The sequence below is a fragment of the Sycon ciliatum genome, chromosome 6, assembly GCF_964019385.1.
Source record: "Sycon ciliatum chromosome 6, ocSycCili1.1, whole genome shotgun sequence".
NCBI classification, from domain to species: domain Eukaryota; kingdom Metazoa; phylum Porifera; class Calcarea; order Leucosolenida; family Sycettidae; genus Sycon; species Sycon ciliatum.
Window position 1 is genome coordinate 24560694 of NC_088648.1, and position 18370 is coordinate 24579063.

Sequence of the window (18370 nt, forward strand, 5' to 3'; positions counted from 1 at the left end):
GCTGTGTTTGAGCCAGCGGTTCAATATCAAACAGTAGTTTTTATCGCGACATGCAGACCACACTGATCACCAGGAAATTCAAAGTCCCGTATATAAATACACAACATTTCGGTTGTACTGTCCCATGCTGCACCCACTGGTAAAGAAGAGAATGTATGATAGCAATTGTGACGAACTTACCAGGCACATCCTCATCTTCCATCTTACTACAGTTGTGTGCAGAGATAACTCGGTGCAGACTGTCCTACACTGCAGCTGCAACAAAACACAACGAACAGAGCGACAAGTGAGCAACTCAATGTCTTAAAAACTGTAGCATGATATACACAAGTACAGACAACATTGCAGAAAAAGGCTACCATACGCAATCGAGGGTAATTTATTGCATTGTTGGTTCATTTCACATCCTAGGGTAGGCAGGATTTAAAATTAATCCTGAATTCTCAGACTGCTGCAGCTGAGGTCATCACTAAACCAAAGTGGGACACCCATGCAGAATGGAATATTGTTAGAAACAGTGGCTAAAGTCTCTCAATGATTATCAGGACCAGGTGCCATATTTTCCCGTTTATACGCCGCACTTTTTAACATTCCTAATTCACCCCAATTCACCGCTCAGTGCAGCTTATACTCAGTGGTCAAATGAAGTGGTCAAATAAAGGGTAGATGTTGGTATTTGGTGATACAAATCTGGGTGAGGCTTATCTACTATCAACAATGTGGTAGTCACCCAATACAGAATATCTGCACATAACTTTGAGATGGACTCGGGTATACATTCTGTATTTAAACTCATCAAAGCATCTTCTCAAGCAATCAAGACCCCACACTGGCGTCTCCGCCAGCAGCAGCATGTCCAGAAACAGAATCAGCAAGTACAAACACCCCCCTCCTGACACAATCTAGCGAAGGGGCAATCTGGTAGCTTTTTTAGTTCGGAGCGGTGCATATCTCAGAGAATGTGCTCATCGCTTCAGTCTGGTTTTCGATGCATCCTTGGGTGAGGGTGGGGGACACCGAACATCTCGAGCAAATACCAAGTGCTGGATGAGGGGTCGAGTCGTATGCCTTTCTCAGACCGACAAAGAGAGCACACAACGGCGCGTAATGTAAGTAACATTTCTCGATCAATTGCCTGGCAACAGACATCATGTCTGCACAATGCACATCCTCTGACCTGGTGAAAAGCACACTGTGATTCGGAGAGCACATTCTCCAAGTTGGTCTGCAACCCGTTCTGGATAATTCGCGCAAACAACTTGCCAACAACATCCAATAGGCTGACACCCCTCCAGTTGTCGCAACTGTCAAGCACCCCCCCCCCCCCCCCCACACACACACACGTCAGCACCCCCCCCCCCCCATACACACACCAATATACCCACACAAACGACACCCCCCCCCCCCCCACACACACACACATATTACACCCGTACATCCACCCACACACTTGCGCACGTGCACACACACACACACACCCACGCACGCACACACACACACACACACACACACACACGCGTGCACGCACACACACACACACACACACACACGCACACACACACACACACACACACACACCGTTCCTGTTGCTATCACCAGCACCGTCTACAACAGCATAATGTACACATTTTCTAGGTTCTGACACAGGCATATCAGCATGCTGACATGCACGCACACAAACACATGCTTGCCGGCATACCCAGACAATCTGCACGTCAATGCATTCCAAGCCTATCCGCACACCCAGACAATCTGCACGTCAATGCATTCCAAGCCTATCCGCACACCCAGACAATCTGCACGTGCATGCTTTTCAAGCCTATCCGCACACCCAGCCCACATGTGCCCGCATGCTTCCCATGGCTGTCCGCACACACAGCCCATCTTCGCGCACGCTCGCGCACACACAGCCAATCTGTGCGTGTATGTTTCCCATGCCCGCTGCCAATACAGGAACATGGATGTTTGATGGGCAAGTTGGTTGCCCTTACATCTGTGCACGACAACTATTAGGTACCAGCTGCTGAATAACACAGTGATGACTGCATAGACAACTGAGGAGGGTGCGAAAAAGTCTCAACTTAATTCCATTGCTCTGCCCACAGAAACTCAGTGAATGTTATGTCATAAACTGCAATGCTCAAAGCATGATTGCGTGTTTATCGGACACCGTTTGATTTCCATCACCCAATATTCCGCAACCTCCTACAAATTCAAAGGACCTCCCTCCTGCATCCCACCTCTTCGGGTGTGTTCGGTTGGTACGATCTAGAACAGGGTTGAACAGCTTGTGCACATGGAGCAGCCTCATGCCAACCAAACGCTACTCCAGAAACAGGGCACATCTTTGTGAAAAGTGTGCCTAACGTGGCGCATTCTTCAAAATGTTTACAAGTCACCATAGTCACTTTTTTACGGTACAACGAGTGCATGCCAAGTCCAACACGAAAGCGTATGCACGTGATCATTTGGGACCAAAATCGATGTTCCTGCCAGGTTTCACTGTGGAAAAATGTAACTGCTCAATCTGCTAAGGCCTGGAGGCCGAAGCAAGCAGAACATGTTCTGGCTAACCTAGAACAGGTGGAGTCCCAACCAAACACGCTGTTCTCTTGAATCCTGTCCTAGGTTGTTCCAACCAAACACGCTCTTTGAAACACATGTACCTGTACACACACACACACACACACACACACACACACACACACACACACACACACACACACACACACACACATACCCCCCCCCCCCACACACACACACCATGCACCATGTGCCATGTATACGCCCGTCGCAAGAGAAGCACGCAAATCTGCAAATGCACTGGATGTGCATCCACAGATTTTCTGTTATAGCAACGATAGCGGACAAGATCTGAATGAGACACACCAAGACTAGCGCCAGATAACTGTCCAATCCACACAACTGGCGAAGCCATGTGAATCGACCACCAATGCACACCTGCTCTACACCACACGAGTACATCTGCATAAAACGGCCAAGACAGTTACCTATGCACACCCTACACTTGCTGGGGTAACCAGTATAGACAGCACGCTGCTTTGATAGAAGCAGACACTAGATGCACAGGTACCTTGAAGGTGAAATTGGAGATACTTTACCAACCAATCTCGGCTACTGAGTACTGGGAACCCAGAGCCAACAGACATACCAACAACCACAGGCATGAAAGCTATCAGTATACCAACGACACAATGGATTATGGAGCCGGAACCAGTCCAACTAACTTCCAAATGCTTTGGCAAGAAGGACTTAGGTAGCCTTCCGCAATGCACACACGCGCGCGCGCGCGCGCGCGTGCGTGCCTCCATCCCCACACACATACAACGGATGCACTCGTCCACCTGTGATCTATAAGCACATTGGTGATGAACACATCCAAACACCACACCTGCATGCACTACAACTGCATGATTGTATTGCATGAAACAAAATGCCACTTGTAGTTGTACACTCTCGGGGCTGGGGTGAGTGTTCTCGATGCAAGCTTGCAGTAGCAATGCTGCATTACTACACTGCTGGCAACTGAAATCCGACCCCACGAGCGGTGCGCTCTCACATCGCAAAGACCCAACACGGGATGGTAAAACTACGAAACAGAGATCGCTAGAATGTGAACCCATCGCTCAGGGGGTCGGATTTCAGTTGCCAGCATTGTAGTACATGCGCTGTGCTGCTCAATGAAATCCAGTAGCGTCACACTGCTGTGGTTGGCTTTCACCCTTGTCTCAGTTTTTACTGGCCGTCATCATGATGTGCCATGAGATAATGATGTAAATACAAATACACTCTAGTACGCGCCGGGCGTTGCGCAGCCCTACACCTGCGAACACCGGGCTGCGAAATGAGGCAAGGCGCAAATTTGAGTGACACGACTGGATTTCATTGACCAGCACTGTACCAGCTAACCAAAGTGTGAATTTCAATGGTTACAACTGTGCAATCTAGATGAACTTAGTGACTACAGTCGCGGACATGGAAATCCGGTCGCACGTCTACCGGCTCCAGGGCGCTGGCCATGCAGCCATGGGTAAGCGGTACATATGCGCTGCAGCGCGCCGGTCACATCGGATCAACATAACATTGCGTGCAACAACGTTACGTTCTGTACGCGCTGAAGGCACCGGCGCCGGTCATTCGACTGGATTTCCATGTCCACGACAGTAGTACTACGTTACCCTACCCTGCAACATTGGTACTCTGCCCATACAAATAATTGAAGTCTTCCTGTGCATGCAAAGCATGAGACGTCTAGGCCTTTCCCCAGGTCCTATCCACGTCAATACGTCTCAGTGTGCAGACTGAATGCAACTGGAGCGTTCATTTGATAACGTTATCAGGGGCACGACGGGAAATACATTTTATTCCATAGCCAACCCTGTTTATTGCACTACAACTTTGTAGTACGCACGGTTCTGTGCTACAGGGCAAGAGTACTACGCAAATTTTACGCCATAATTATAGTTATTACAATGGATTCATTCAATTATTTGTAATAATCCAAGAATCCTTTGCGCTGAGCTCATACGCAACAGCGAGCAACGGGCAGTCGTACCAGATGCGCTGGTTCACCTGGACAGACTGTACCGACCGTAATGTGACTCCAGCGCGTCTCGCACACACTTACCTCGAGAGGATTTCTTCCCCGGATTTTCCACCGCAAAGTGTGGTGTTGCTTTGCAGCGACGCTCCACACCGGAGACTAGACTGAACGACTGGATCGTAGGACGCTACGGTGCCGATAGAGTCAAACCTGACGCTAAAGTATTCAGCGTAATCACTAGGGAAATGAGGACGCTTTCCAGCTAGAATTCGAGAATGCTGAATTACTCATTCAAGGACCAAAATAATGATCCTTCTTTGATTTCTTGCTGCACTCCCAATGGAGCGCACGGCGCGGTGTAGTGCAATAGGCAGACACAGACTCGACTACACGTCAGCCTTGTGTGAATGTGAAGACCATGGAAGACTATAAACGTTCGAAGTGCTCGTGTTAGCAACTTAGCAGGTGTAACAAAACCAAGACTCCAGTAAGTAACCAAGTTGCCAAGAGTCAAGACATGATAAAGACAACTAACTATGTTACTTCATAAGTTAGTTCTCTCCGCATCATGTAGTCTTGTAGCCTACATGATGACCGGTAGACTATGATCAGGGAGCCGTACAAACCCGTAGACCTGACTACAGTACAGTACTGCATGCAGTACACTGGCTAGCTCTCTGACCATGAACCGGATTGATCATCTGAAGTGGTGATCGATACGCGATATCGATAGCGAGTCCGAAGGACTGGTGACCATGGTGACGTCCGTGCTATGCAAAATGCGCGCATACAAAATAAAGATTTTTGTTGTTGTTTTCCAGCCCATGCACGCGCGTACCGGTACGTACATGTACAGCTAGCTAGCCGCAGATCAAACTCCGTGCGCACCAAATCCCGCAAAGCCGATCAAAATCAACGAAAATGTCAAGCCAGGTGAACCGTGATATCGGCATGATCATAAAATTCTTCATTTTTCGCATACACTACCTGATCCGGGGCGCTAGACCATGTATGATGTAGACATAGCACGCAGTCTCTTGTCTCCACGACTCCAGTAGATCATCTGATCATGATCTACTGACAGGCTCGTACTGTCGACATGTCGTGGACATGGAAATCCAGTCGAATGACGTCGTGACCGGGGCCGGCGCCCTCTGCACGTACAGACCTTTGATTTGAATGCAGTGCATACATGTATGTAACTGTTGATTCGATGCCACCAGAAAAATTTAATGCATGTGTGCACCGCTTCACACGGCTGCGTGGCGCCCTGAGGCCACTACCATGACTACTGGCACTAGACAGTAGACATGGTAGACGTGCCACGGGATTTCCATGTCCACAACAGTAGATCTAACACTGACACTCGTCGTTATCGGCTGCACTGCAGTACTGACTCTGACTGTCATTACTAAAGATTACCAGATTACCACAGACTGAGGTCTTGACTCTTTAGTACTTTAGTCCACCATTCGCCATGGTGGACCCCATAAAGGCTAACAATGTTAGGGTGTCATTTTCATCAGTAATTTTACTAATACGATCATGCAGTCCAAGACCATTCAAAATTTTGATGAGAACGACGATGGGAGGATGCACTTTTTCTTCAAGGCCATAACAGGGATACACACACTACCAATAAATAAAACGAAGATACTATGACGTTTGCGTATCGCTAGGAACAGCTGAGAGAGGGACGCCAGCCTCAGCCGTAGGGACCGGCGGATTCTGCTCGAAAAGCAGTGAAATTGGCAGAACCATACAAACCTTATGGCGGGCAATTCCTCGAATTCTGCTCCATTTTGTTATCCACATACCAAACATGCATGAAACTTACCAGAAAAAGTACCGAATTCTGCCAATTTTTCTGCCGGCAGAATCCGCCGGACTCTACGCCAGGGCCAATCGCCAAGGGCAGAAGTTGGAAAAATAAAGAAAAGAATAATAGAAAAGAAAGAAAAGGACAATTCAGAACAAACGCTACACAAGTAAATTTAACTGACTGAGTATCAAGAAGAAGAAGACATCCAGGAACGAACAAAGACTACACGGCTGACATTGCAATGGCAGGAGGACTCAAACGACTCCCGTTACGAGTCCCGTAGTATAATGAGGGTCAGAACCAGGGCTAACACCCATTCGGTTCGGATGGTCGCAAGACCGGGAGCTCTGCCAACGGTGGATGGTTGTAGTAAGGTTACTAAGGTCACTGTTTCCGAACACGGTGGTCCTCTGCCTGCTTGTAACATGCTATCAACCAACAACAAGACACAGTAACAGTTACATGACATGTAAATCATGTAGATCTCTTGGCTTGAGGTTCTTTTCAGCTTTTGCCGTTTCGGTGGCGAATCGGTGCGGCTGTTGCATATGCGCAATAATGGGCATTGGCGGATAATGCTCGGAAAGTCAGCAGATTCTGCTCGAAAAGCAGTGAAATTGGCAGGACCATACAAACCTTATGGCGGGCATTTGCTCGACTTCTGCTCCATACATGTATCTTTATCCACATACCAAGATTCATGTAACTTACCAGAAAAAGTACCGAATTCCGCCAATTTTTTTGCCGGCATTATCCGCAGTTGCCTAATGCGCATGTGTACCGTATGTCCATGCACATTTTAAAACTGTCATACAACGAAAATTTCTTCATTTTGCCCAAAACAAACGTCACCTGCAGTCCTGCACCCGATACCTGGATACCCTCGGCCTCGGACTCGTCTGTCAGTGTCACTCTGCCAGCTCTGGTCTGGATCACCGTGATCACAGTCAGTCGTAGAATCTTCGCCCCGGAGACCTCGGGTTTGTGCGACTCCCTATTATCTGAGTCTAGTCTACCAGGTCTACATGATGCGGGGAGAAGTAATAATTAGTTTGTCTTGGTATTGACACACCCGGTATGAGCACTTCAAACGTTCAAGTCTTCACGTCTTGTAGTTGTACACTCACAGCAGGTTGAAGTGTAGTCGAGTCTGTGTTTGCTTAGTCCACTACACCGAGCTGCCGTAGATTCTACGCTCCAGCCTGAGTGCAGCAAGAACTCAAAGAAGGATCATTATTATTTTGGGCCTTGAATAAGTAATTCAGCATTCTCACGACACGGTTGGAAATTCTAGCCAGAAAACGTCCTCATTCCGTTAGTGATTACGCTGAATACTTCAGCTTCAGGTTTGATTCTATTAGCATCGTAGCGTCGAGGGTTCGAGTAGTTCAGTCTTCGGTGTGGAGCGTCGCTGCAAAGCAACACCATACTTTGCGGTGGAAAATCCGGGGAAGATTATCCTCTCGAGCCAGTCGAGGTAAGTGTGCGCTGCTGTGTATAACTATAAGCTCAGCGCAAAGAATTCTTGGATATTTGAGTGAATCCATTGTAGTAACATACTGACTGTTGTGGACATGGAAATCCTGTCTTACGTCTAGAGGCCCCATTGTGCTGGCCCTGCAGCCGTGGATAAGCGGTACACACATGCATTTTATGCGCTGCAGCGCGCTAGTCGCATCGGATCGACATGTGCCCTGCACGCAGCGTTCTGTACGCGCTGAGAGCGCCGGCCCTGGTCAATCGACCGGATTTCCATGTCCACGACAGTATTTATGGCATAAAACTTGCGCAGTACACTTGCGCTGCAGAACACGACTGTGCGTCCAAGTGCAATAAGCAGGGTTGGCTATGGAAACACTTGCAGTTCCTGTGTCGCCCCTGATAACGTAACTCGTCATCAAAATTTAATGAATGGTCCAGTTGCATTCATCCTACACACTGAGACTAGTTGACGTGAATATGATCTGAGAAAATGGTCTAAACCCGGGGCGGACATGTAGCTTGTGTCCTTTTCAGGTGTTTGCACAGACGCATATGTGTAAGATGGCTGGCGCATGTCATTCATAGTCATTATGTGCATGTCATTCATAGTCAGGGTTCCAACCCCATCAAAATAGTAGAGGGGGGGGGGGGGGGCACGGTAAACAGTTACCCCGTCTCCCATTTTTCCACTTTCCAATATTGTCTTGCCACGCGAAATGCAACGTATGGGGCGAATCCCCGACTTCGCCCCAGACAAATGTGCCTTCATTTAAAACTAATAGTGACTTTCAACTGTATTTGTATTCGTACTCAGAGGCGTAGGTCAAAACATTTACATGTAGATGGGGGGGGGGGGGGGGGGTGCACGTGCTCCCGTGCTCAATGCGGACTACGCGTCTATAATAATCCGTTGCATGCACACAAAGACTTCATCTTGCATGGGGCAGAGTAACATTGTTGCAGGCGTAGGGTTCCTTAGTTCATCTAAATTACACAGCTGTTACAATTGAAATTATTCATTTTCTGGTTTAGTAGTACATGGCTGTACTAGTGTTGGAGCATTCGTACTGCAAACGTGCATCCAGGAATCTCACCCCTGCCTGGCCCCAGAGTGTGCAACTACAAAAGTTGACGACATTATTTTGGTATGATGGCATGCACGCAGTTACAGGGCGGCTGTTGGCGTAATTATGTATATAGGTCAAAGGTCTGCGAGTGCATCCGTGCGCTCGTGTGTGTGTGTGTTCATGTGTGTGTGTGTGTGTGTGTGTGTGTGTGTGTGTGAGTGTGTGTGTGTGTGTTTGTGTGTGTGCATATGCGTGCGAACTTGTGTTTCTAAGGGGCTGGATGCAGGAAGGGGGGGGGGGGGTGCTGTGAATTTCTCGTAGAATTGCATAATGGAATGCACTGTGTGTCAAATAAGCACACAAGCATGTCGCAAGCATTGCGTCATACAATTATAACTTAGACTGAGTTTGTGTGGGAAGAACATTGCATGCGGTATTTACTTTTCATACTCTGCAGCCCGCAGTTATGTATGTAAACATTGCTAGGTCAAAGTATACAGTTGAGCAGCCTGCATCTGGTGGCTGCTGTCCATGTGTGCGGGCACTCTTTTTATACATCAGTCATTCATGTGCATCGAGTGGGTAGGGGTAGCATGCGTGCACGGATGTGCCGTGTGCGTGCATAGATGTGACATGTGCGTGCACAGATGTGGCATGTGCGCGCACAGATGTGACGTGTGGGTGCGCACAGATGTGCTGGGTGTGCGCCCAGGCATGGAAAGCATGCGCATGCAGAAGAGCTGTTTGTGCAGAAACGCATGGGTAGCGTGCCGGCACATTGTCTGTGTGTGAGGACAGTGATGGGTGTGTGCAGGTCAGCATGCCGATGTGTGTCCAAACACGTGTAAATATACTGCAGTGGTGGAGATGGTGCAGGTGATGACAAAATGAGCGTGTTGTCTATACTGGTTACCCCAGCAAGAGTATGATGTGCAGAGGTGACTGTCTTTGCCGTCCAATTCCGATGTACTCCGTGTATTGTATGTAGACCAGGTGTGCATTGGGGGGTCGATTCACATGGCTTCCTCAGTCATGTGGGTTAGACAGTTATCTGGCGCTAGTCTTGATCTGTTTTATTCGGATCTTGTCCTCCGCTATCGTGGCGACAGTGTATAAGAGAAAATAAATTTTGTGGGTGCACATCCAGTTTGAGTACATTTGCAAATTAGTGGGCCTCTCTTGCGACAGGCGTATACATGGTACAAGGTGTCTGTGCATGTGGGTGAGTGAGTGGGTGGGTAGGCGAGGTTGTGTGTTTTTGTGGGGGGGGGGGGGAGTGAGGTGTGTGTGGGCGTGCGTGTGTGTGTGTGACTGTGTGGTGTGTGTGTGTGTGAGGGGGTGGTGTTGGTGTGTATGTTTGGGGGGGGGGGGGAGGGGTGAGTGAGTGTGTTTGTGTATGGGTGCTGGTGGTGGGTGGTGGGGGGGGGGGGGGGGGGGGGGGAGTGGGCGTGATTGTTGCTGGTCCCGGTTGCAGATTCTGTTTCTAGCCATTCCGCTGTTGCTGATGTGGACACCAGTGGTGGGTTTTCAATGCTGGAGAAGATGATGATTGTAATGAGTTTTGCTCACACTATCGTTTTTATTTACGATGCTTCAGTTGTACTAATAGTCCTATATTGGCTCCTACTGTTGTCCCAGTTTAGAACGTATACTAGTGTTCTGCTCAGAGTGATGTAACGCTGTTCTGTATGGGGTGACTACTAGAACCTGGTTCTGATATTCATTGACAGACTCTAACTACTGCTGCCGTATACGGGACAGTTGTTCTGTATGGATGACTGAATGTCATGCTTTGGTACAGCGATGACGTTAGTTTGCCGCAGTGTGAGCATTCACGATTTTTAGTGTATTGCAGTTTTGGCAGTGATAGCTCCACGTGTACTGCACGTCTAGCGTCATTTGGCGCACGTGGGTAGTGTTGATAACTGGACCCATTGCCGGTTTAGCTGCGCCACTGCTTTGGCTGCGATTGCTGTGTGCTCCCCCCGCCCCCCCCCCCCTTGATTTCCCGCTGGCGTTTGCACCATGATAGTTTGTAGCTACCTAACAGATTTAAATTCTGCAAATGCTGGTGTTTATACATTGTGCAATTACTCAGCGTTATTTAAAAAATAATATCAATTTAAAAATAAATAGAACTCACGTGTCACTAGTTAGTGTGGCGGCTATGGTGTAAGCCCATTGCGTATCGCCAGAAAGGAATGTACTGTCGTGGACATGGAAATCTGGTCGATTGACCCGGGCCGGCGCCCTCAGCGCGTACAGAACGCAGCGTGCAGGGCACATGTTGATCCGACGCGACTAGCACGCTGCAGCGCATAAAATGCATGTGTGTACCGCTTATCCACGGCTGCATGGCCAGCACCCTGGGGCCGCCAGACGTGCGACCGGATTTCCATGTCCACAACAGTATGATTAATTCATATCACTACTCTTGGATGTACTATCTCTCGCCTGTCGAATCCAGGGAGATAGGTGAGAAATGATTTCTCGCGCAATATTTTCCTGTTGAAAGTCAACTGTACTTGTGTACATCATGATACTGTTTTTCATGACATTGAGTTGCTCACTTGTTGCTCTGTCCATTGGGTTTTCGTGCACCTGCTGTGTAGGAAAGTCTGCACTGAGTTATCCCTGCGCACAGCTTCAGCGAGATGGAAGATGAGAATGTGCCTGGTAAGTTCGTCACAATTGCTAAAATACATTTCTCTTCTTTACCAGTATGTGCAGCATGAATAGTTGTGGCAATGAGTTTCTGGATCGACGTACATTATACACTTGGGAAAGTTTCAATGCTGAGAACTGGTTTTGATTAAATTGTGTTGGATTCCGGTCACTGTTTGGTATAATTATGTCAGGGAGTGGTAGTATCAAGCTGGATAGCCAACCCGGGTGACTAAAACACCAAACAATGAGGGTCTCCTGCTCTGGTTGTCAGACCCAGTCACCCTTAGGGGCCGTCCGTAAATATCGAACTTTTTTCACCAAACGAATTATTTTAGTTTAGACCCAACCCCTCCCTCCCTCCCCCTCAGAACGTAAAAATTGTTGACATATACAGCGCATATACAACAAAACCCGCAAGTGTGTAACTGCTCCTATGGCCATGTACATGTATCGAACTTTTCTGAAACGAAATTGATCAACCCCCTCCCACCCCATAACGAAATTATTTCGTTTCGTGAAAAAAGTTCGATAATTATGGACGACCCCTTAGAGCACGGCCAATTCATGTATGTTCCCGTGCGGCTTCGCGAGACCGGCTGTGTTTCTATCCAGGGGATTGATAACGCCGTGTTGATGGTGACATTCAGAGATCACTGATCATGAGGAAACGCACAACATTTTCGGTTCTCTCATGTTATCTACCTATATTCTTGGACTCTCTGTGGAGAGCAGCCTTGATTTTACTTTTCCAAAACTTGCATCCTTAGTTCTTGACGTGGCTTTATTTTGTAATGATTTGTCTCTTTTTTTGGCCAAGACTGTTGTAGCTGCTGATGGCTGCAGTGGTGATCATGAGAGCAGTAGTAGGAATGAAAGTTGTGGTAGCTAAGAGAGTGTTGGGGGGGGGGGGGAGGGGGAGGGGGGGGGGAGTACCAGTATCAACGGTGGGTCTGGTGCTTCAGGAGTGCATTTCTCATACTTTGGCACTCTCAGTAGGAATAGAACTGCTACTACTTCAGTTGTTTCTACTGATGTCGTGGCTATATGGCTATACTGTATTGTGTGTAGTCACGGTTGAGAAACTCAATGCTACAATCATAGATGTAGATATCAACTTCAGAATAAATCAGGCCACAATGAGTTATGTTTCTTCTCTCTGACTGTGTGTGTGTGTGTGTGTGTGTATGTGTGCGTGTGCACGTATGTGTGTGTTTGTGTGTGTGTGTGTGTGTGTGTGTACGTGCATGCGTGTGTGCGTGGGCATGTGTATGTGTGTGTGTGTTTTTTTGCTTTGTTTAGCTGCCGCAGGCAATCCGTTTGACTCGCCCGAGTTCATTGCTGACATACATCCGTGGTTGCTGACTGTGGATGCCGACATGTTCAGGGAAGCAGCACAGCAAACCCAACTGCTGCGCACCTTAGCCATTGTTGCAAACCTGGAAGACACTCTGCAGCGGGAAGGCTGGGAGGCTCAAAACACAGTGTCTGCGATTCAAAATTCGTAGTGAGTCTCGGCAAACTGCGACACAACATACATGTTAGTATGGCCCTGGACATAGACTTGTAGTGCACGCGTAGCGCATGCGCATGTGTAGCTTTACAGTGTGTGTGGCTGGTTAGGCGCCACGAGGCGGCGCGGCATGCACTGTGACTAGATTAGACTGTGTGTGTGTGTGTGTGTGTGTGTGTGTGTGTGTGTGTGTGTGCGTGTGTGTGTGCGTGCGTGCGTGCGTGTGTGGTTGTCCAGCCTGCACTGCAGGTTGATTCTCAACGGTACGCACGCGCGGGCCGCCTGACCATGTCCATATGTCGCACTTTCTCCGTGCGCACACTGCAGCATGTGCACTTGGAAACTAACTCACTTACTTGAAGTGCAGCCCATGCCCAGGAAGTACTTCACGAGCTTTTGAGATTTAGACCGCGTTCCTTCACTAGCAGTAGGCGTCTCGACCGTTCAGGACTTATCTTTGTAAAATTCTGCTTGCCTTATTGATGAAGTCTCTTCACTGCCGACATGTCTGTGAGGCAAGGTACTGTGGACAAGTGGATTGCTGAATTTGATCCCAAAAAAGAATGGATTCACGCAGAGTCGAGTGGTGGAGCTGTGACCAAGATATTTTGCAAGATGTGCAGGGAGAAGGCGTCCTCGCTTCGTGGTTTGAGGACTTACAGCACAGCGTTCGTTGACGGAAAAAAACTGCTATGCAAAATTGTTGCGTTGCTATGCAAACGTCGGGGTGTGTAGCAATTATTGCTACGCAAATTTTTTGAAGTAAATTAGTCCCTGCAGTGTATACGGCGACTCTACTGTGCATAGACTGTAGTCCATGAAAATACGAACAATCTAGGCTAGGGCCAGTAGGGGGCTGTCCCCCAGTTCTTCAGCACCAGACAGTACTCTATTGTCCACTGATGGTAGTAATCCTTTGGGAAATAGTACGGAATAGTATGGAATAGTATGGAATAGTATGGAATAGTGTGAAATAGTATGGAATAGTATGGAGTAGTATTGAATAGTATGGAATAGTATGGAATAGTATGGAGTAGTATGGAATAGTATGGAATAGTATAGAATAGTATGGAATAGTATGGAATAGTATAAAATAGTATGGAATAGTATGGAGTAGTATGGAATAGTATGGAGTAGTATGGAATAGTATGGAGTAGTATGGAATAGTATAGAATGGTATGGAATAGTATTGAATACGGTGGTGGACAGGTTGCAATAACTCGTAACATTTTGTCCTTTTCCTTTCTTCGTCATAGTATGGAATAGTGTGGAATAGTATGGAATAGTATGGAATAGTATGGAACAGTATGGAATAGTATGGAATACGTTGGCGGACAGGTTGCAATAACTCGTAACATTTTGTCTTTTTCCTTTCTTCGTCATAGTATGGAATAGTGTGGAATAGTATCGAATAGTCAAGCAGCTACTGCTATTTTATTGCACGACCTGTGACGATGGTGTTGAGCTATTGCTCGAACTTTACATCAGTACACTATTGTCTTTTCTCTGTGTGTGCGTTTATGTGTGTGTGTGTGTGTGTGTGTGTGTGTGTGTGTGTGTGTGTGTGTGTGTGTGTGTGTGTGTGTGTGTGTGTGTGTGTGTGTGTGTGTGTGTTTGTGTCTGTCTTGCATGCATGCGCGCGTGTGTGTGTGTACATGTGTATGCTTGTTCTCACTACATGCCTACACCGATAACAGCGGATGGGCATACCGTTTCACCGCATCCTAATTGCCTCAAACGTGAACAACGTTCTGGAGGAGTTCATATCCACTGGCATGTACGACCTGACACACCGTTCTCTGGTCCAAACCATGTCACCAGCCATAGATATCCTAGTCTCGTCCAACGTTGAACGACTGCTTCACCTCATCGCTCGCGAGTCGCAAAACCCATCGCACATTGAGTGGGCCAGGCGGGCTTTCTTCGAGTTGAACCACACTCGCCAATTTTCAACGCCAGCCGACTTGGTCGCGGCGATTTCCTCGGAGCTTGCGCCTGTCTCCATCTCGGACGAACAGTGCGGTCAGCAAATCCGTGACCTGGCCTCGTCTGAACAGTACATTCTGGACCCGCATACGGCAGTGGCAGTGGCCGGGTGTCGGGATGGGAAGATCCCTGCCAGCGTTGCCCGGGTTGTCTTGGTAGCGGGCACAGCGCACTTTGCAAAGTTCCCGGATGACGTCAGCGCCGCCGTCGCCATTCCTGAGCCTCTCCTCTCCGACCTGTCTGGAGTCGTGCTGCACACTAGTCTGCAGGGCTCGCTGGCTGCATCACGTCAAGCTGATGTCGTCGAGTGTAGCGCATCCGTCAACGATATGAAGCGTATCGTTAAATCGGCGCTGCTTCAGCAAGCGGCTTAAGCGAAACAGCTGGCATGTGCCCTCCTGTGCATGTCATGGTATTGGTCTTGAGTGTACAGGCGGCCCACTGTGACCTTCCATAGCAATTAGGCGATAGCACATGGAACACGCATACCGGATGATTTAAAACTACCGGGGGAAGAGAGAACTGTTTGCATGTGCAAAATAATGATGTCGTGAGAGTACGGTACTGATGCCATGAAAGTATGGCAATGATGTAGTTAGAGCACGGTATGACAATGATGTATTCAGAGTACGGTATGACAATGATGTCATGAGAATATGGCAATGATGTAATTACAGAACGGTAATGATGTCATGAGAGTTCGGTAATGATTTATTGGGAGTACGGCAAAGATGTAATTTAAAATTAGAGTACAGTAATGATGTCATGAGAGCTTGGTAATGACGTCATGATAGTATATGATGTCATGAGAGTACCTTGCTTGGGATGACAGTGATACTGGCTTCAAGCCTATGGGTTATATGAACTTATATCCCAGTCGCTTTACGTTCTAATCTCGTGCCGACGCGGGCTGTGTTATCGAGACAGAATTCTTGCGTAGAGCACATTCCTGTCCATCCGTTAGTCTTACATATTTATCCTACTTGGGTAGCAACATATTTTTTCTTTAATTGCTCCACCTTCGAGCTCTCGTGTTCTCTGCTCTAACCATTCCATGATGGATCGCTAATGATTAGGGAAACGTCAGTGTTTCCTCGCCTCAATTGTAAGACTGCTCTTTATTGACAATATCGTTTTGTGGACGGGTATGTATTGTATGATAAATGATGATTGTCAGTTGGCATATGACAGAGTTGCCTGGCAAGCACATCGTGCATCTACTACTTACACAGCTGCGTAATGCCGATTCTTCCTTTTTTTTGAGATTTTTCTGATTTTCGGTCTTCTTATTTTTATTGGCATCGCAGATGATGGTGATAATTGATGTTGCAAAGGTGTCTAAATATTTTATTTCCTTTGAAGTATTTCTTGGTACCGTCAACAACATACATGTAGTTATAGCTAGCAGTGTCATCTCTCAATGGCTATTTCGCTATATGACTTGTCACATGATGTCTTGTCACCGACCATTACTTAGCTGGCTCTCACAGAGTGGTGGTGTCCTAGCCAAAGTCTGTACTGAGTGCTTGTTTCTATCCCATTTGATCACACTAGTTTCAGAATACGGCGTGAAAGTGATGCCGTCAGAAGTCGACAGATTACGACTTCTGGGTCAAATTGCATCCACTAACTTAGTACTGCTGTGGAAATTGAGGCGGCCACCCGCCTACCGGGCGCTGGCCTTGCAGCCGTGAGCACTGCTGGTGTATTTTTGCAGTGTGAGTTCTTTTCTTAAAGCATTCTTTGATCAATGTACATGCACAACCCCAACTAAAAGGAGGACATATTTCAAATTTTCAATGCTTTCTTCCAACGGATACTCTTCTGGCACGTTTAAAACAAGGAGTTTGAGGTACCGTATTTCCTCGATTAATGGACCATGCTCGAATAATAGACCATGATCAAATAGTAGACCCTCCTAGAGGCCTCACGGAAAAATGGTAGACCATGCCCGAATAAGAGACCCGGTCTCTTATTTGAGTTCATCGCTTTGCGCATGCGCACTAAGAAAGCACGTGGTGGATCAAAAAAGAATGCGATTTTCGGTTGCGCAACTACAATTTTTGTAGTGGCTAGTGCTTTCTTTCATTATTTGAGCACGGTCCACTATATTTTCATCGACACATCGCTAGAAATGGTGGATTTTAACACGTCATAATAATAGAACTTCTATATTTAATATGACGTGTTAAAAATCCACCATTTCCAGTGATGTGCCGATGAAAATATAGTGGACCGTGCTCAAATAATGGACCATGCCCAAATAAGAGACCGGGGGTCCAACCCTCTTCAAAAAACAAAAGACCGGGTCTATTAATTGAGGAAATACGGTATATCCATTTGCTCCTGGGCCATCCACCCCCCCCCCCCCCCACATCCCAACAAATGGCGTCTAACACCTGCAAAATCGGTGCGATGACGCGAAGACTAACGTACTGTACTAGATGCCTGATCATGGCTCCGGGGAAATGATGAATCCCCAGATTCTATTCCACACTCTGTGACACAAAGGTCCCCCAGGCATTACTTTAAACAAATTATTGTTACCTGCATGTACCGTAAAATCCCGCCAGAGCGCCCCTACCTCCTCGACGCTTCAGGTGGGGAGGGGCGGATGGGCGAGTCCTACTTGCCGCATTCAGTGCTACATGAAAAAGTACTCACCCTACGAAAACTGTTCATGCGTCTCGTACAGCGACCAAAGGTCAAGAGCCAGGAGTCGAACAGACCCGACAAAACGCAGGGTTTGTGCGAGGAGGCCCGGAGGGTGGGCACTGTTGCGTACATTTCCAACGGGGTCGAGCATGCGTCTGCAGTGCAGTACGGCATCACAGCCTGCGACAGAGTAATACGATTACACGAGGTGTTAGGACCGGCACAGTCACAATTAGACGATCGGAGTAAGTCGACAACGACAAGGAATCTCAAAGGTTCGGTATAGGATAAGGTAAGGCAAGCAAGACAAAGACCAGGCAAGGCAAGCAGGACAAGGCTAGACAAGGCTAGAAGGGGTAGAAGGGGTAGAAGGCTAGAAGGGGGAGAGCAAATGTTCCAGCAAGAGCTTATCTAGGGCCTGGGTAGCTATGGAGATAAATGTGCTAAAGCGCGAGTCCAGCTACCCAGGCCAAAGAAAGGTACGCTTTCCAACGGCCAAAGAGAGTTGGAAAGCTTGTGTCTTTGTGGGTAACCTGAACATTTGGGCTCATGCAAAATCGCACCGATTTTGGGATTTCCCCACAACTTTTTGCGTCCGCAAAAATGTTGTGCTGGAC

The 18370-nt window shown here is 47.6% G+C and overlaps 1 protein-coding gene across 1 annotated transcript; it reads left to right on the forward strand.

Annotated features, from left to right (window-relative positions):
- The first annotated feature begins 7354 nt into the window (after positions 1-7354).
- Positions 7355-16570, forward strand: LOC135819754 (threonine synthase-like 1). The gene is made up of 4 exons (XM_065333016.1): positions 7355-7863; positions 11548-11611; positions 12902-13139; positions 14810-16570. Exon 4 carries the CDS (start codon positions 14813-14815, stop codon positions 15470-15472), a length of 660 nt encoding a protein of 219 aa, XP_065189088.1. The 5' UTR covers positions 7355-7863; positions 11548-11611; positions 12902-13139; positions 14810-14812; the 3' UTR covers positions 15473-16570.
- Positions 16571-18370: the final 1800 nt, after the last annotated feature.

Bases quoted from the DNA above. Each gene is read 5' to 3' on its own strand.
- LOC135819754 (XM_065333016.1), top strand. From the start codon at position 14,813: ATGGGCATACCGTTTCACCGCATCCTAATTGCCTCAAACGTGAACAAC.